Below are 18,908 nucleotides of genomic sequence, written 5' to 3'. Positions count from 1 at the left end.
TTGGAAAAAAAATATGGAATTACTGGATTCTTTCATTCATCCATCTTCCACCTCTTACCTGTTTCAAAGCAAATCATTTATAACAAAGTGGCATCACTCGGGGGGGCACCCGGAGCAGAAAGGCCCCAGGCTGGGACCGCTCCTGCCGGCATCAGTGCTGCCCTGTTTTTATACTCAATACTTCGTTTAAATTCAAAATGGTAAGATTTCAACCAGAAAACATCTAGACTAAATAAAATAAGGATAAAAATAAAAATGTGCTCCCTGACGCTGCTGTTTCTGTTATAAACTGAAATTATGGGCTGTCCAATCAGGAAGGGGAAACAACCTTCATGCAACTCTTGAAAGGCCTCCTGATGGCTTGGGCCAAACGGGAGAAGAACCTTAAGAAGCGGTTCTTCTTTGGAGGCGGAGCTGCCATCGTCAGGTGATCCTGCAAGGCCTGCACGATGGTGTCGTCAGCATCCTGGTTCTGTGACATCATGGCCTCCAGAAGCGCCTTTGCCGAGCCAAACTTCTGTTTCAGGTCTCTGAAGAGCGCCCTGGAGATGGACTTGATGGTGCGGTTGTCTGAGCTACAGCTCATATTTCTGAGCCCATCCTGTTTCAGGGCATGGTAACTCAGGTTCAGGACGGTCCTGCTGATGGTGTCCTGGGGGATCGAAGTCCGGGATTGCTTCATGGCCTGCAGCACCAACTCTGCAAGTATCACCAGAAACAGAATCTGCTTGGAAGCATCCAGTCTTTCAGAGGCCTCAGGCTGGTCCTCACATGGTGAGTCCAGACTCACCGGCTCAGGATCAGAAACTTTGTCTGTGTCTTTTTTGTCTTCTTCGTCTTCATCTTCGTTGTAGACGATTTCGGCAGGCGACTGGCTGGAATCCTCAATCCAGTACTCATATTGTGAGTCCGGACTCACCGGCTCAGGATCAGAAACCACTTCGTCTGGATCTTCTTCAGAGTCCATATCTGCCAGGATGTCCATCAGGGCGAAGTTCCAGGTGGAGTAGAGCACCTCACAGCGGCCCCTCTGGAAGGTGACAAACGGTCGGTCTCCTTGGAGGAATGCGGTGCTGCTCGCCCACTGGGGGATATCGCCAGGTGGCGGGTGCTCTAAACACACACCATGCATCCCACATCTCAGTATTTTGGGGAGTAGGTCAACCATGTAGCACAAAGTCTTCAAGGTGAGACATTCACAGTTGTAAGCTGAACACCTCTGGTACAGATTCATGGACTTCATCTTGACGGCGATCTCAAAGTTGACCTTGGCCGTCACCTCTTTGGCGACAGTCTGGATCAGGCAGTCCAGACTATCACACCTGAAAAACATCCCCCTGAAGCACTGGGGGAGGATCACCTTCATGTTCTCCAGAACATCATCCTCACTGATCCCGAAGAAGCAGTTGGTCGACTCGACGAGCTGGAACAACCGGGGCGCTTTGATCATCCAATCAGAGATGATCAGATCGATGTTCCACAGAATGCTGCTGACAGACTGGTTAACCATATATCTGTTGATTTGGCACAGCAGAGGGATACATCTGTCTATCTGATCAAACAAGATCTCCATCCTGTAGTTGTTGGCCAATGTGTTGACAAAAGTCCCGATGGGGATTTGAGAACTTCGCAGTGGCGGGAATCTGACGTACGCGACCAGTTTGGCTTCTGATGGGTCCATTGTGTTTGTTTTTCTGTTTCTTTCTGTTCTTCTGTCCTCCTGGGTCCACTCCTATGAACAACTTCTGGTTGCCTTTGAATGCGCTCATTGTGACGTCACAACATCAAAGCTCTGGCAAGAAAAAAAAGTGTTCTGGAATTTTACAGAAGAAAATCACTCTGCTGATTTAATCTCTTTCCGGTCTTGTCCCTTTTTATGGTTTCTAGATGCTTTTTTCTAGTTTGCAGCGCTGCCTTGCCACATCCAATATGGTGGCCAAAGAGCAGGCCCAGTGCTGGGCAGGAGATTGGACCTCTAAGAACTGATGGAGGGAGAAACACTGAACAAATGAAGCGACAATGGACCACAGCAGACACCTTCTCATCATACCGCAGACGGAGGTTCAGGAGATCCTTCGTCCCCACAGCTATTAGAACGAATTCCTCCTGCTTCCTACTCCTGCTGACTGGATGTTTTGTTTTTTTATATTTACATTTTGATGAGCTCCTGACGAGGTGAATTTCCCCTTAGGGATCAATAAAGTCTCCGTAAATATGTTTATGGGTGAAACTACTCCAAGTTGATGAAACCAAAAAGTTTGTTGAACCTGCTTTATGAAACAGAAGCTGCAGAGCTGCAGGTAAAGTCTCAAACACTGACACTATCTTAGCAGGTTTATTATTCAGTCTTTGACGGGTGTCCGATGATTTCCTTCCGGTCTCCTCATCACGTTAGCTTCAAGCTAACTAGAGGTAAACTCCTCTGTTATGTTGTCTGAGAATAACTTCCCGAGCAGACGGGACCGAATTTGGCCCGAACTGTAAGAGAAGTTTGTTGTTGGCAGTTTAAGAACACTTTGTGATCTCTCCTTTTCACCTGAGGCCGGGGAAAGCCGTTATTTAAGTCCGTTATGCTAGCTGACCGCGTAGTGGAGCTGTTTCCGCTCTTTTTCCAAAATAAAAGCCTACGTGACTCCAAAACACCTGTGACGTTAGATTTCAGCTCTGCTTCCAGTTTGATGCGCAGCTGTGAAGAGACATTAAATCAGCAGAGTGATTTTAAATAAAAACATCATCTCTATTTATTTGGAGTCTCTATTTATTTGGATCTCCCCGTGTCCAACAGTGTCATTTCAAACACTAATAGTGTAAAATGTTGACACCAATATGGATAAATTTACATTAATTAACCATACAATAGTGTTACTTCACAAACCAAGTGTCAAATATTAACACCAGTTTATATTTGATCAACACTATGATGTTATCACCAGTAACACTGATGTAGAATGTATACTTACTATACTAGTATTTACTGTGCTGATGATACAACATACATGGACCACTGGTATCAACAGTTAAAATGGACATGAAAATCACTTCAAAAATTACTATCAGGAATGGTTTTTTTTTCCCATTACTAAGGAAAATTACCGGTGGCCTGAGCTGCACTGATCTTTTGCAGAGGGCTGAAGTGGCAGGATATGCAGGAGTAACAAGAGATGCCACTGTCACTGTCCCAGTCTGTAGAAAGAAAGAACTATGGAGAACTACATCATACAAGGACAACGTTTGGCTGCTAAACCCACCTCTCGCTGATCTTGAGGGCTATTATTCTAACTTGTAGGAACCTTTAACTTTGCATCTTCACTTACCTGAAGGCTGAGAACATTGTAGGGGTTCTTGTGGTCCTGTTGATTGCTCGTGCTACAAATCAAAATGGACAACATTAACTGCATAAACACAAATGTAACATGTGTATCAGCTTCATCTTAAGATTTGAATTAAAAGACTAAATCATAGAAATTTAACTAACCTAACAGGCTAACCTCCAGCCCAACTGTGATTTTACACGTAGCGTTAGGGTTACCCTAACAAAACCCTCACGTAGTTTCCATTTAAGCCCCACCCACACCGGAAGGGAAAACAATCAATAGCTCTCCTGACTTTGTATTGTGTGAAGGTGTCGCTTGTCACTCGCCGTGTGCCAGCAAACACAAACAAATACCCCAAAGCTGCTGTCTAAGGTAGGGTGACCTACCAACAGGGTAAAGAACCCTGGTCTAAGTTTTTAGAAGCTGCCAAAAAAAAAAATTAAGACGAGAGAAGTGATACAGGAAGTAAGATGAGAGGCACCGCTACACATCAGCCTTGAAGACTGGGCAGTCAGCGTTGGCTGGTTTATGGTGGAACATAGCTTGGACCTGGTCACTAACAAAAAGAGTTATTGGCATTCAAAGGTGTATGATTTCTCATTGTTGTGAATGTATATTTGGAACAAAAAGGAAGCTACATAACAAGCAATTAGCCCTCACTGGATACTCTTCTCATGCCAAGCTTTTATTAGAATATTTTGTAACATAAGGGATGTAATGTTAAATTTCATAAAGCTAATAAAAAGATAATTAAGTTATGCACATTCATTATTTTCAACTCTAAATTAAGGTTGCTCAATTGGAAAGGCTAACTGTAGGAGTTGAAGGCAACTACAGATTTGAAACATTTGGATTGTACGCGATGTTATGAATCCTACTATGGCCACTGTCAAGGTGGCAATAGAAATAACTAAACTTTATGTGTTTAGAGTCCAATCAGAGGCAGAATAAGGCGAGCCTTGGGTTGGCTATTGTAGGATCACAGATAGCAAAATTACATTGAAATCAATGTTGATATATGGTCAGAAAGGTTGAAACTGGAGCCGCCGCAATGTGTGAGTATCAGAGAGAGAGTGTGGGTCATACCATCGGACTGTAAATGTAAAAATGGGTTAGACCCGCCTACGATCGAGACTAGAGAGCCGTCTATGCCTCTGATTTCACTGCTGTTCGATTTTTGCATTTGGTGCTGCTACACCTTCGGTAGGTAGAGAATCGTTTTCCGAACTGTGGGTGTTTTGTTTCATATTAACGGACGTATTTACAGCATTGTTAGCCGCCCAGGTTAAGCTCTTAGCACACAAAGTTACCTTAACGTTTTAACTTTGTGTGTCCGTTGAGAGTAGAAATTTGTGATTCATTAAATGTCTGAAATCACACTCAATCATGTTTAGTGATCATTAAAAATGTTTTGCACATTGACAACACTGCATGTATTATCTTTTAGCTGCAGCCAGACAGTTTGAGTTCAGCAACACCATCAAAAAGTCTCAGATGCTCCTGAAAGAGAAGATTAGGGGATCCTCCATCCAAATGGATTATTTTAATAGCTGCTTTTCAATTCAGTTCTTAATGTTGTTTCACAAGTTTTCAGAATAAATGTGAAGATCAAAACAATGTGCTGTTTTGTTTTTTTTTTTAGCAATTACAATTTAAAAGACAATATTTCACGGTTCAAATCGAAGCACACAAAGGTCTTTTTGAACTAAAATAATATCGGTATTTATGTCTGCTTGAAATGAATACCATTTAGATGTTGGTTGAGTCAGTGGTGATTCGGTGTCAGAGGAGGTTGAAAATATGACGTTGATTGAACACTGATCTTAAATCAGGGTATATTTAAGGTGATTTTGCTCTCCGATCAGAGTGATGTCGCAGCCGCTGTTTGCCGATGAAGACCACGGAAGCCATTTTAAGTCAAACAGCCGGTTACGTCACCGAAGGCTAACCAAGCGCTAACGTTAGCATAGCAGCAGCATAAGCGGTCGTCCGTTTTATACGAAAACGACAATAACCACCGTTTTCCTGTGTTTCAAATATCGAGCCAACACAAACACGTTTTGTGCAAAATATAAATGAACAGAGATTTAAGTCGGCATGACGCTCACCCGTCACTCGCGTGGTGTCTTCTCGTTGAAGGGAAAAGAAAATGGCTGCCGTTCTGCTTCCTAACGGCAGAGTGCCCGGATGTGTCGCTGCAGGTGTTGGAGATCGTGAACTCCGTGAAGTTCCGTCCAAATGGATGTTTCCTCACCAGCACGGAGTTCGTTGCATCCGAATCAACGCTTCACTCTGAAATGGCTAAACATTAGCACTTCCGCTCCAGTGATTCAACTGCGCATGCTCCGGGGTCGGTTCGGGATCTGCTGCGACCAGAAGTCCGCCATTTTAACCCGCTCTGTGAAATAAATGAACTGATGAGACACAAAGTGTGAACATCTGCTCATTCTGAAGAACTGAGCCGATAAATCTGCAAAGGCCGGCTCACACACTGTTCATTAATCATAATAATATTCAAAACTTCATTTATTAAAACCTTAATTCTCACCAAAATAAAGCAGCGTGATGAAACCAGGGTGAAGGATTATAATAAACCAAAAATATAAAATCAGAAATCAGTATGTGGGATAAAATATCAGAAAATGTTAGGAAAGCTGTCAAATCCAATCCCAATAATAATCTAAAATGTTAAAAAGGAAAATCTCTTCAGACTTTTGGAGAAAATCTTCTGGTCTAATTTGTGTCAGTTTTGGGATTCATGGTGTGAAGAACTTTACCAAGAAGAGCTGAAGTAAATCCAGCGCTGAAAAGATGCTCTTAACTTTAATCTGAAGAAAAGCTGGAGCAGTTCCTTCAGATTTTAATCCCCAGAATGACTGAAATCTGAGTGAGCTGTGCAATGTGGGAGAAATTACCCTGAAATAGTTCATCTGCTGGGATGTTTTCACATTTTTCAACAAATTTCTTCATATCTGGGAAATTTCAACACAGAAACCAAATGCGCCGACTGAAAAAGACAGAGAGAGTCATTAAGTCAAAGAGGTTCAGGTGTGTCAGCTTGTCTCACAGCTGAACTGTTGCTGTATTAAACCTCAGGAGACGTGGAGGAGGAAGAGACTCTGTTGGTGTCTGATCTGTGACAGTTTTCCTGAACTGGATGTAGGAAAACTGCAGACTGACACATTCATGTAGTTTATTGGTGGTGCAGCAGAATTAGAAAGCAGAAACCAAAGCTGAGTTCTCTCCAGAGCTCCAGCAGCAAATATGTTTGCTTGACTTAACCAGCCTCCAGTTTGTCCTGTTAGTTTTATTTGTGGTTTTTTGTTTTTCTGGAACAGTAGGATCATCCTACACGTGTTTTATTCCCTGAAGAAGTTTTAACAGTTCTGCTTTGGGTCTGCTGAGTCTGGTTGGGTCCATTAAACCAGATCCTAGACAGAGTCAAGCCATGAAGGAGGAGATCGCCGCCGCTGTTTTCTTTGTGGCTCGGCTGGTGAAGAGATACGGCTGCCTGGATAACGACAGCAGGGAGCGCTTCGCTGCGGCACTGACCTCTGCCCTCTTTGAGACTTACAAGAACCACTGGCACCCAAACGCACCCACCAAGGGACAGGCCTACAGGTGAGTCAACATTTAATCGGGCCTCCAGGTCAGTGAACAGTTTCAGGAAGCACAAAGTTTCCGGTTCACTGAGCTTGGTGGAATAGCTCAGATTTTTGAAAAAAGAAAACAAAGTGATTTAATTCAACTAATCTTGAAAATTCAATGAAAATGGTAAGTTACTTATGATGTTTCAAACTGTGGGAGACTCCCTCTCTTTAAAGGACCTGTGTCTTGTTATCATTGTCGTTCCAAACTGACCATGAGTTACGTAGTTCCAAAACCTCAAAGTTCCTCCTGTTTAGTGAGGGAACATCTGCTCTGAATCTTGTTGGCAGATTTTTCTATTTCTAGAGTAAAGCTGTAGATGTAAATTGGTTTAATTCACTTCGACTGTTTCTCTGGCTACAGTTACACTTTTTCAACAGCTGTTAAAATGTTTTGTCTTTGAACTGACTTTAGAATGAAGAATGAGAAAGAAGTTTCACTGTCAGTAACACAAAACCTTGTGGTTTTCAAACTAAGTTTGTGGCACTAAAAGAACTCTTGTTGTGACTTTACTTGCTTGCTTCAGGTGTTTGCGTATGAACCGTGTGCGGTTGCAGGATCCGGTGCTGCAGCAGGCCTGCGAGCGTAGCGCGGTCCGGTACGAAGACCTGGGCCTTCCCCAGGAGCTGACGGTGTGGGTTGACCCCGGAGAGGTATCCTGCAGGTCGGGACGCTTTCACCTTTCGCTCCACCATCTGACTGGATCAGTGTCAAGCTCTCTGCTTCCTTATGCAAAAATGGATTTGGTTCTTACACAAACTTTGTTCTCAACAAACCAGCTGTTCTTTTGCCTGTGTTAGCGAGAGTCTCAGTGATGACTGAATGAAAATTTGAGATCACCTTTCTTTAAATTTCAGTAAAGTACTGAACTTCTTTAAAAGGAGTTGTTGGTCATGCAGGGACTGATCATCGACCTAATGGTTCCAGTATAAACTGCCCTGTAAAACCAGAATAAAGAATTAAATGTTTTTGTGTCCACAAGCCTGTTTAAAAAAATAAAATAAAACTAAAAATAAAATTCAAAACCAGAGTTGGCTCGATAACAATATTTGATATATTCTAATACAAGAAATTAAAGTGGTGGACATTTTCACAGCTAAATTGAATAATGGATTCCCAGGACATATAGGGATAATTTCCTCCAGACTTCAATGCAATTGGACCTGTTTTAACAACTTATTTTTTTTTTAATAAAGTGTGGTGTTTGTATGTGACTGATATACCATCTTCTGCCCTCCAGGTACGGTGAACACAGCAGTCCATTCTGCGTCTCCGTGGTGAACAGTCGCCGTGCAGATGGAGAATTTTCCCGTCGCATCCATGATGCTGTGGAGCGGGCAAGCCTTGATGTCCAATCAGGAAGCTCCTCAGAAGAGGAGGATGGGGGCGAAGACAACACCATGAGCAGCAGCAGCAGCAGCAGCAGCAGCAACGGAGGTCTGTCTGGTCTTGGTCCGGCTCCGGTCCCCCCCACCAACCCAGAACCCAAAACCATCCCCACCGTCAGCAACCCCAACAGCGTCTACAGGGTGTGTTCCACATACAGCCCCCAGTCTTTCTTGTGTCCTGGTCCCTCTGAGCTCCGGGACAGCTGGTTTTTTCTGTGAGCACCAAGTCAAGTTGTTAATTTATTAATCGCTGTAAATGAGCTGACTGAAGTCAAATGTCATTTTCATCCATTCTCATCAGGAAATTACAGATATCAGATTTATTAAAAAAAAAAAAAAAGTGTTGGAAGAAAATTAGACATCTCACTTTCAGGACTTCTGCACATTTTAAGACACCGATGCAGGAATATGAGGAACTTAAGGCCTTTTAAGTGCTGCTGAACGGGACGTGGGCCAAATTTCAATCAAAGCTTTTTTTTTTTGGTTGTGTTTTTTTTTTTTTTTTTTTTTTTTTTTTTTAAAGCGACAGGAGCTCTTCTTGTATTTACAATTGAAGATTGTCTTGTTTACCATGTGCCCTTCTCTCCTTTTTAGTTCAGTGAGTTCTCCCCCGGGGCCCCTCAGATCTGGCTGAGGGAGAAACGAAAGGCCTACGCTGGCGACCCCTTCCCGCCTCACGCTCCTTTGGGTGGGGGAGGCCCCACCTCCCAGTTCTCTGGACAGAAAGGCCTCAAGCCGTACAGAGCCACATTCACCTTCAGCGGCCCTCGCGTTGACAAGTACCACTGGGTCAGCAAATCCAGATCCTAGACTGAGACATGCCCTCAGCCTAGAATCAGGTGGCTGCTTGGGACCAGAACTGACGCTGGACCAATTTTTTTTTTTTTTTTTTTTTTTTTTTGGGGGGGGTGTCGAGACTGTTGTTGTGTCTTTAATGGAAAAGTTTATTCTTCATATGATGATTTAAAGTAATGATTTAAAGTAGTGCTGTTTAAGCATGTTTTTAAACTACATATTGAGGTATTTTAACTAAACCCTCCCTTCTAAATGTTTTTTAACTAAAATTAAAGTAAGTGTGAATAAAGTAACATTGACCTGTCGTGAAAAGAAATAAAAATGTCTTCAGCTCTGCTGGTTATTCTAAAGCCTTTCCTCCTATATTATTATTATTTTTATTATTATTTATTTTATTTTTTTTTCATCAAGCAGATGGTAAAAAAATTGCACCGCAAAGTCAAACAGCATTAACATGTGTTGACCATTAACACAACAACAATCTAGAATGTTTCATCTCAGTAACTGATGTAGTTTCCTGCTTAAATTCAGATTACTGAGGGCTTTGTTGTTTTTCCCTGGCTGGTTGTGTGTGGTGGTGGTTGTTCTGGTAGTGTAGTTAGTGATTGGTGTGTTAGAACAATCAGCTAACGACACTGCCAGCACAGCAACCCCAAACATCCTCTTCAGGAGACAGCAATGAAACAACAGATACAAAATACAATCACACACAATAATTTCAACATGAAGCTCAGAACAACTGAATGATGTTGAATCATATTGGTGGGAAGGTGAGGAAGCAGCGGTCTGATTGGCTGTTCATGACTGACAGCAGGAGAGCTCTTCCTGCTGATGAGCCGGTTGAAGGTCCGAACTTTGAAATGTGTGTTTCCGGCTCGGCCAATGTGATCATCATACTGTGGAAGTTTGGACCAGATGCTGAAAGCTCTGTCCGCAGAAGTAGGATTATTTAAATCTCGCCTCAGAGATGTTTGCACACCTGTAAACAACAACATTGGATAACTTTTGTCACATTTGTATGTGTGTGTGGTGTTCTTACCTGTGTAGTTCACTACTCCGTTTACAAGTGACCATTTAAGATGAAACGCTGTCTCCAGAGCTCCACTCTGCTGAGTGTGTGTGTGTGTGTATGTCCATATTTCAGGTCATGCCTCAACTTGCCTCTGGCTGGCAGGTACTGCTGACGTTACCAGGGTGAAGCTGTCGGTGGTAGAAGAACACTCGCCCTCACCCAGACCAGCTGGGCTTTTCCAGTTTTATCTAGCCTCATTAAGTCCTCACTGTATTTGGTGCAGTCTGAATAATAATAATAAATAAAATGTGTACATTTCAGGCAACTGTGACCTTTTTAAAGATGACAGAAACACACAGGTTAAGAGAGAGGCTGGGTGCAGTAGATAGGAAATTGATTTACAACATGGAAACAGAATTAAAGTCCCCATTTCCCTCATTTGTGCAGAATATTGAATATTTTAAAATTCTGACGGTTAGGAGTATCAGTGATTGTTCTGGTAAGAGTTGAAAACAGCTCTAGTTGTTTTAATGTTAAAACATGGGCCTGGTGACACTGTGCCTGAACTGCAACAAAATATATGGATTTAAATGTGATGGTACTTTAAAATACTGCACTGTCGCATTCAGTACAATATTTCTGAACATAAATATTTTAAATTACATGTCAACACACAGACTCACTCTGACTTTTATTGCAGACACAGACACTTAAAACTATTCCAATCAGTGAGGAGTAACAGTGATCCAAACCAGCAAACCCCAAATTACACATTTTTAATCAGCTTAAATGAAAATAAAGCACTGCTCATCAGAAAAGCTCTTTGAATTCTAAAAGGTTGTTTTTGTGTAAGAAAAAAAAAACATATACTGAATTATTTAGTTATTGTATCACATTAAAGTGTGATGTTTCATTTGCATACTGACTGTTGCACACAGCTGATAGTTCATATCAGCTTGTTCTGTTCCATCTATTTCTGTTGTATTTTATATTCTATTGTGTTATGTTTCTATTGCTGTTTTTGAGATTGCCCTGTTTTATTCTATTTTTCCATTCTCTACATATGTTTGGCATTCACTGTGGACAGCAAAAATGTCATTGAATCTTGAATTAAAGCTTTGTTTAAACAAAGATCAAAATAGAGAGAATATTTTATTAATTTATCTGCCTTTTTAAAATGAGTGCAAATCAATTAGGTATCAACAACGCGTTTTGGCCCCCGAGCCCCCCCAGGAAGTGAATCCGGCCCTGTCTGTATTCGTCCTGAAAAAAGTCTGCACAGAAGAGCCCTTAAACTTTCCAAATGTTTTTTTATTTATTCATCGAAACAAAAGAAAGGCATACAAAATTAGAACGAGTATTAAATCGTTTTAAAACAATAAATAATAATAAAAAGAAAGCGAAAAGACCGGAAGTAAAAAAAATATATACAGCTTTTTTCAGTCATTGCGTCATCAAGAGAGCGCTAACAGCCAATTGCGTGACGCTTTTAATCGCCGAAGAGAGCCGTGTGTCCAATCACAGACGTCCTCTTTGCGACGTGCCTCGGTGCTTGCTCACATCCGGTCGTATATATGATGCCACGAGTTAGCGGCGAATTTGGAGAGTGTCCATTTTGAGCAGCAGCTCGGCATCTCCGGTATTTCCTCTTAAAGTAAGCAACGTTTCTTGTTTTTATTCGCTTCGTTAGCTGCGGAAGAAGCCGCCCGGGGTAATTCAGCGGCCGGTCCCGCAGCGGCTCTTTGTTTTGTGGCAGTTTAATCGGTGCGTTGTCCCTCTTGTTAGCAGCTAATGTAGCTAGCGCTCCGTTAGCCGCCGCGATGCTAATGAGGTTTAACGCGCTTATTGCATTGAATGAAAAGTTCAGTGGTCGACTGGAGCAGGAATAAACAAGTTAACCCTTTTTTCTGGGTGCTTTGGTTTTGTTTTTCCCCCAGTTTTCCCCGTGCTGGTTGTTTTCTGCTTCGGACCCGCTCACTGCCCGTTAGCCGGGCCTGAGTTAACTCCGAGCGGCAACGAAACGGAGCAAAGCGCGGTCCGCTTAAAACCCCAACATGGAGACCCAGTCCACTTCACGGCTCCCTTTTCTGTCTTTGTCAGCCAACAATCATCCAATTGTCTTTATTTACTATCTGCAACCGATTTAACCCACTTTTAAAGCAATGCAGGCGATTATAAGGATATTTTAAAGGTTTTAATCGAAATGGGAGAAATCTGAAAGAAAAGGTTTCTCTGCTCATTATTGGGGCTAGAAAATAAACGTGCGTTCGCTTAGGATTAATTGTGCACAAATGAAATAATTTAGTCCATTAACAAACTTTGATTGGACGATTTGTAAACAGACATTTTGATCAATTTCTACCCACGTAAGCTTTTTCCTATACTTTTATTAAAATGTAACTCTTACAAGCATCTGCAGGTTATTTGATATCATACTTGATTTACAGATTTACAGCCCTCAGAGGTTTAGTTGTTCCTCAACTGGTGTTTAAAAATACATGAGATATGATTGAATTGGCATTCAACCATCAGTTATTTCACATCAAAGATGCAGATCCTGTATAGCATCTATTACATATTTCCAGTTTTTGTGGCTCATTATTTGGCATTAATATATTTTAAGATGTTATATATATATTTGACCGTTGCATCGGCTCCGAGCTTTCCATTCAAGTAAAAGAGGATTCACTTTGTTTTGTCTTGTTGCAGTCTGTTGAAGAGCCCACAATCATAATGTCAGACTCGGAGAATCTGCTCATGGAGACATCGGAGCAGAACGGAAATGAGGGAGAGGATGACCAGAACGGAGCCGAGCAGGAGCTCATGAGTGGTGAAGATAGTCAGGACAATGGCACGGATGGAGGCAAAATTGATGCCAGCAAAGGAGAGGAGGATGCTGGGTGAGTGTTTTCAGTTTCTATTGGATGTTTATGATCCCCCTTTTATATTGTTGTGGGACATGCAAAGTAGTTTCACTTTTGATGAACTAAAAACTGAGCCAGGACTAGTCTGTATCAGCTGATCTCTGTTCTTGACCCATTCAGATCGCTGCGGACATGACACATGATCCACAAGCTATTTATTGCATGTTGCAGTTAAGGATACCTGTGTAATAAGCTGTAAACACAATCACAATAAATGAACAAGTGTTCATTGTCTGTCTGCAGAAAAATGTTTGTGGGCGGTCTCAGCTGGGACACGAGTAAAAAGGACCTGAAGGATTACTTCAGTAAATTCGGTGAGGTGTCGGACTGCACCATCAAGATGGACTCCAACACCGGCCGGTCCCGGGGATTCGGCTTCGTTCTCTTCAAAGACTCGGCCAGCGTGGATTTGGTGAGCCACCTCTGATCACCTGACAGCTGTTTTTCATGTGATCTTATCAAACAATGCCGTCAACTCATAAACATGCAAACCAACAGATTTGTTATGATCAGATTAAGGCTGTGCTAATGGCCCCATGCTGCCTGCTTTAAGCGCTACTTGCATAGTTAGATTCTTGTCCTGTGCAAGAAAGATCAGGGCTGGACAGCGGCAGGAGCAGTGTGATCCAGTTCAGAAAGCAATCATGCTGCCCTGTCCAGTTCTATCTGAAACTTGTCAGCATCTTACCTTGGACTCCATTTGCCTACACATCTGCAGGTGCTGGAGCAGAAGGAACACAGACTGGATGGGCGTCAGATCGACCCCAAGAGGGCGATGGCCATGAAGAAGGAGCCCGTCAAGAAGATCTTTGTCGGAGGCTTGAACCCTGAGGCCACTGAAGACACCATCAGGGAATATTTTGGAGCGTTTGGAGAGGTCAGTTCTTCCTAACAGAGCCAGAGAGCAAAACCACCCAACCATGGCACTGGAGCCCAATAAGTGCTTTAACAGATGGCTGGAGGAATAGAGCTGCTTGTGTTTTTAACAGAATTAAATCAGTAATCAGACAGAATGCAATTTGAGTCATTGGCTGAAGTGCTCATGTTTCTTAGACACAGATAATTATGGATGTATAGATTTCTGAAGTGGGTTTAATCACATTAATCTTATTACACCAACTTTGTTTAATCAGGCCAGCCACCTTTTTAATACCAGCCAATCAACAAGTGGCTTATTGACGCCAACGTGCCAGTTTATCTGAAGACAAACTCATGTTTTAGGAACATGAACCAGAATCTGGAGATGTGTGTGGCAAACATTTTAACGTGCATCTGAAATATCTCCTCCTCCTTCCAGATTGAAACTATTGAGCTTCCAATGGACCCCAAATCAAAGAAAAGGCGGGGTTTTATCTTCATCACGTATAAAGACGAAGCAAGTGTCAAGAAGTGTCTTGAGAAGAAATACCACAACATCGAGGGTGGCAGGGTACGTTCACACAGCGCCGCCTCAGCAGCTCTTCATTATTCGTGATGTAGATGTTCATATTTAAAGTTGCTGCAGCAGTGTGAATTTGTCCTTATCAAATGTTTTAGGATCAGAGATCATAGTCTGTTTCACATGTTTTCCTCAGTGTGAGCTGAAGATCGCCCAGCCGAAGGAGGTGTATCAGCAGCAGCAGTATGGGCAAGGACGCGGTGGTGGCTACGGGGGCCGCGGCGGCCGGGGCCGTGGAGGTAAGGATGAAGTGTCAGCATATTGTCCTCATTTTGTTTTTTCTGCTCAGTGTGTTGGCCCCAAATCTGGAGCAAGGAAATGCAAAAATATGATGTATAAGAATGTCTCTACCCTCGTTATGGTGAATAGTTTGATCAAGAGAAAGCCAAAGACTAAATGCAACCTTCATTTGCGTCTGTAAATAAAAAATGTAGTAATTTACATAAACGAGAAGTGGGTAGTTTTCAGCATTTTGTGGCTCTCAGAAGGTTTTCAGGCAGCTGGAACTTAAACTTTTATTCATTTGGTCTCTCAGGTCAGAGCCAGGGCTGGAACCAGGGATATGGAAACTACTGGAACCAGGGCTATGGTAACCAAGGCTACGGCTACGGTGGATACAGTGGCTATGGCAACTATGACTACTCTTCTGGTTACTATGGATATGGTCCTGGATACGATTATAGTAAGCAGAAACACCCTAACTTATTGTAAACTAATTCCCATCAATCCAATGACAAGTTTGTTTAGCCCCTTTTCACCCCACGATAAGGTATTTTTGTTTTTCCTCTCCTTGTCAAGTTTACATTTTAGATAATATCTCAACATGTATATTTCCTCACTGTTATAGGAGATAGTGGCTGATAAAGTTTAAACAAACTGTAAACCATAAAAATGTCAACAGAAAGTTCCTCATGTATTTGGGTTGTCTCTATCTTTATCTGATCAGGAGTTGAAAAATCTAAATATGACTGCCTTTATTCTGTCAACACAATAAACTCAGACCAACTTACGACATACAGGACTGATCCAGAGACTTTGACAGCTAGGCCTCTGAATGAGACGCTCTGATTGGTGTGTCAGATGTAGAGACGTGACTCTAGATATCACTGTCAAAGATGGAGGATGAGAAAGGATGGGCAAACACAAAGAAGTGAAGTTTTGCTGTCTAAAGTGTCTAAAGATGATGGATCAGTGGTGGTGGTAGTTTATTTTTTTTGTCTAATCGTCTGTTCTCTCTACTTTACAGACCAGGGCAACGCCAGCTATGGGAAGACCCCGAGACGAGGGGCACACCAGCAAGGCTACAAGCCATACTGATGATCATGTGACATCGCAAGGTATGTTGATGTCATATCCTCCAACTCTTATCGTAAGGACACATTGCCTGAAAGCGCAGACCCCAAAATTCCATCTACATGATGTTGTAGTTCGGATTTAGGCTCGATGGAGCTCATTAAGTCGGTCCTGCACAGCTGTGGTTCCAACCAGCACAGCGCCAGAAGAAAAGCAGATCCTCTCGTCTTACTCTCTCACATCTCTGTGGGACAGTTTTGCATTTGACAGCGTTTCCTCTGGAAGAGATCTGACCAATGTGTTCATGGCTGCCTGACATCAATCAGCGTCAGGCAGCTGTTGATATTTGAGGCTTTGGACTGGAGGCGCAGCAGACGTCCTCAGATACTCAGCCACGGATCCTCGGGGTCATGGTCGGCACCTTCAGCCAGAACTCCAGGGACTTCACTGATGCATTTATATTGAATCCACCTTTCGTGGGTCCAAAACAAGACAGATGTGGAGAAAAGTCAAGCTCTGGGAGAATTTGCTCATCCTGTGCAGTGCTGAATTGTGTATTAGTTGTATTTGTTGAACACTGTGACCAAAGCTGTTGTGTTTTCCTCCTCAGGGCTCCAGTGAGATCGACTGCTGAACAGACCAAAGGAGCCCAACTCGACCTCTTTTATGACAGAAGACCATTTGTACAGAAAACATCTGACATGTAACTTTTCTTTTTTTTCTTTTTTTTTTTTTGTTTGTTTGTTTTCTTAATCCTATCATTTTTAGGTTTTATTTTTCCCTTTGGTGTCTCTGTTTTGTTTTCCCTCCCTTCCACATTTCCACTGATGGAAGTGTAATTTTTACTGTACTTTTTGGTACCTGTTTTGATTCTAATGTATTGTAAGGGTTGTATTTTACATGTTTGCTGACTTTACAGGTTGAAAAATCTTGGCGCTGTAAAGGGGCTTTTTTGACAAATAAAAACAGTTTTCAGTAATTTCCTGTTTCCTGTGATGTTTCCAGATTCTGAAGTGGAAGATTAAAATTAGAATTAACACCCATATTGCTTTTTTCAGTTTTGTTGAAACATTTATTAACTTTTTTCTTTCCTGTTCAGTTGTAATCCCTTTAAAGTGAAATGAAGTGATCTTTATTTTCTGAACATGACTGGAGGATATAATGGGGGACTGTAAGCATTTTCTTATGCTTTAAAATATAAGCAGTCAACTCTTTCTGTTGAAGTGCATGATAGAATAAATCCTGCCAACTGAGCAGAAGAAGTGGATGAAACGCAGGTGTGGACGTACGGCCCTTTAATGAAGTAAAGGTCAAAGATCACAGAAGAGTCAGCCGCTGATATTTTAAAAACTAACTTTTTTTTTATTATTATTCCAAGGACAGGAATAAAACTCCAAAGAAATAATTTTTCTATGGCTTTCTTTTTAGAGTGAGGACATTAAAGGGTTAAAGTGAACAAAATAAAATTAAATGCAACAATGAAAAAAAAAAACCTATAATTTCTCTTAAATTCAACACGCAGCATATAGTAAAGAATAAGAGTGACCTGGGGAGCACGTCCCTCATCGGTTTCCGTAGTGTAGTGGTTATCACGTTCGCCTCACACGCGAAAGGTCCCCGGTTCGAAACCGGGCGGAAACAGCTTTTGTTTTTTTGTTTTTTTTATTTGTTTTATTTCTTTAACTGACCAACTAAAGCTACCGTCATGTTTGTGGAAGTTGTTCTTCAGTTTTTCAGTCCTGTTGAACTTTTTATTTTTTGAATGATGAAGAGCCTGAAAATAAAAACAGAAGAGCTTATTTCTCCATAAATTTTCTCTCTGGAGGGAAATTAATAAATAGTTTAAATTATGTTTCCAGAAGCAACAATCAAAATGATGTAATTAGGTTTAATTGCCTGTTTCGTTTTGTTTCTTTTGTTTTCATAACATCTGTAGTTTTATGTATTTTAATTGTGTATTTCTCTCTTTAAACGACAAGTGGCGCTGTTTGACATCTGGTCTGTTGAATCACATTAAATGTCCAAAAAAAAACGAAGAAGAAATTCAAACTCACGAAACACTTCAGATTAACTGCTTTTTTGTGTTTGTGTTTTAATGAAAGAAATTCATCATCACTGAATGACATTATGTCACCAAAGAAACGACTTTCTTCAAACCCAAAAGGTGAACATTTGTTTTTAAATGGTTGTTTCTTTTACTTCTTTTTCTTTTTTGTCATTTGTCATCAGTGTGACAATTAGAAACTGCAGCACTGAAACCCATAACACAGAGCTGTTCTTGTTCAGTATTAATGATATTCTTTTTATCATAGAGAACCCAAACGATATAAAATGAAAGAAATAATAACGAACTAAGATATATTTGTATATTTGAATAAATCACACAAAGCTGTTGTTAATATTTCTCCTGAAAAAAAAAAAGACCTTCACTGTCTCACTTTGCATTTTTGTTTCTGTTGAACGGCGATGATAGCCCAACGTAGTCCCGAGGTCGCTGTCACTTTATGTGTTGTGTGTGTTGGCAGCATTTTTAAATATTTGACTTTAATGAACAAAATGTGCTGTTGCACGTTACACAGTACACACAATGTGAATTCAATCACATCGTCAGGGTGAGACAAACTGCAGAACTGGAGGGGAGTTGTCTACATCTCAGCGATGACCGGCAGGATGGGGCCTTTAAATCTGCGGGTCTGTCTGCATGTGGCGTGACAGCCAGACCTCCAGATGAACACAACGTCTTTCTGCCTGTGAGCTGAAGGCGTCTCCTCAGCTGTCGTCCGTCTGGTCCAGGAGCCCTTTGAGCAGATCTCAGCACGGTTCGGGCCCTGAGGTTCATCAGGCCCGTTCAGACGGGGTTGACGAGAAAACTGGTGCCCCATTTTCTTCTTCTTCTCCTCCTCCTCCTCTTCCTCCATCCACGCCCTGCGGAGAAGCCGAGCCGCCGTGAGGAAGGAGTCCGTCTCACTGGGCCGCATCTCCGGGGGTTCTGGGTGAGGAGGCTCAGGCGTGGCTGAGCTCCGACACGAGGACGGAGGCGAAGTCTCCAACTTAGAGCTGCCGTCCATTCCTCCGTTCACTCCTGTCTGAGGTAAC

General features: G+C 42.0%; 2 protein-coding genes and 1 non-coding gene across 3 annotated transcripts; all 3 read left to right on the top strand.

The window, feature by feature from the left end:
- Positions 1-6,762: 6,762 nt before the first annotated feature.
- Positions 6,763-9,160, top strand: btg4 (B-cell translocation gene 4). The gene is made up of 4 exons (XM_029519947.1): positions 6,763-6,935; positions 7,489-7,626; positions 8,203-8,491; positions 8,945-9,160. The coding sequence occupies exons 1-4, from the start codon at positions 6,763-6,765 to the stop codon at positions 9,158-9,160; spliced, it is 816 nt and encodes a 271-aa protein (XP_029375807.1).
- A 2,566-nt stretch (positions 9,161-11,726) lies between these two features.
- On the top strand, positions 11,727-16,791 carry LOC115054149 (heterogeneous nuclear ribonucleoprotein A/B-like). The gene is made up of 9 exons (XM_029519199.1): positions 11,727-11,811; positions 12,867-13,057; positions 13,325-13,493; positions 13,800-13,958; positions 14,379-14,510; positions 14,656-14,758; positions 15,055-15,201; positions 15,766-15,856; positions 16,423-16,791. Exons 2-8 carry the CDS (start codon positions 12,891-12,893, stop codon positions 15,834-15,836), a joined length of 948 nt encoding a protein of 315 aa, XP_029375059.1. The 5' UTR covers positions 11,727-11,811; positions 12,867-12,890; the 3' UTR covers positions 15,837-15,856; positions 16,423-16,791.
- Positions 16,792-17,380: 589 nt separating this feature from the next.
- trnav-cac (transfer RNA valine (anticodon CAC)) lies at positions 17,381-17,453 on the top strand. The gene has a single exon. It is a non-coding gene; the product is annotated as a tRNA-Val (tRNA).
- The last annotated feature ends 1,455 nt before the right edge of the window (positions 17,454-18,908 follow it).

Source organism: Echeneis naucrates, chromosome 14 (assembly GCF_900963305.1).
Source record: "Echeneis naucrates chromosome 14, fEcheNa1.1, whole genome shotgun sequence".
Classification (NCBI taxonomy): domain Eukaryota; kingdom Metazoa; phylum Chordata; class Actinopteri; order Carangiformes; family Echeneidae; genus Echeneis; species Echeneis naucrates.
Note: the sequence above shows the minus strand (reverse complement) of the source record. Positions and strands in the feature narration are given on the sequence as shown.

What these genes read in the sequence shown, in the direction of transcription:
- btg4 (XM_029519947.1), top strand. Translation starts at nt 6,763, where the DNA reads ATGAAGGAGGAGATCGCCGCCGCTGTTTTCTTTGTGGCTCGGCTGGTG. An exon ending in ACCAAGGGACAGGCCTACAG is followed by an intron (nt 6,936 to 7,488) that starts GTGAGTCAACAT and finishes TGCTTGCTTCAG; the next exon opens with GTGTTTGCGTATGAACCGTG. An exon ending in ACCCCAACAGCGTCTACAGG is followed by an intron (nt 8,492 to 8,944) that starts GTGTGTTCCACA and finishes TCTCCTTTTTAG; the next exon opens with TTCAGTGAGTTCTCCCCCGG.
- LOC115054149 (XM_029519199.1), top strand. Translation starts at nt 12,891, where the DNA reads ATGTCAGACTCGGAGAATCTGCTCATGGAGACATCGGAGCAGAACGGA. An exon ending in AAAGGAGAGGAGGATGCTGG is followed by an intron (nt 13,058 to 13,324) that starts GTGAGTGTTTTC and finishes GTCTGTCTGCAG; the next exon opens with AAAAATGTTTGTGGGCGGTC. An exon ending in ATTTTGGAGCGTTTGGAGAG is followed by an intron (nt 13,959 to 14,378) that starts GTCAGTTCTTCC and finishes TCCTCCTTCCAG; the next exon opens with ATTGAAACTATTGAGCTTCC.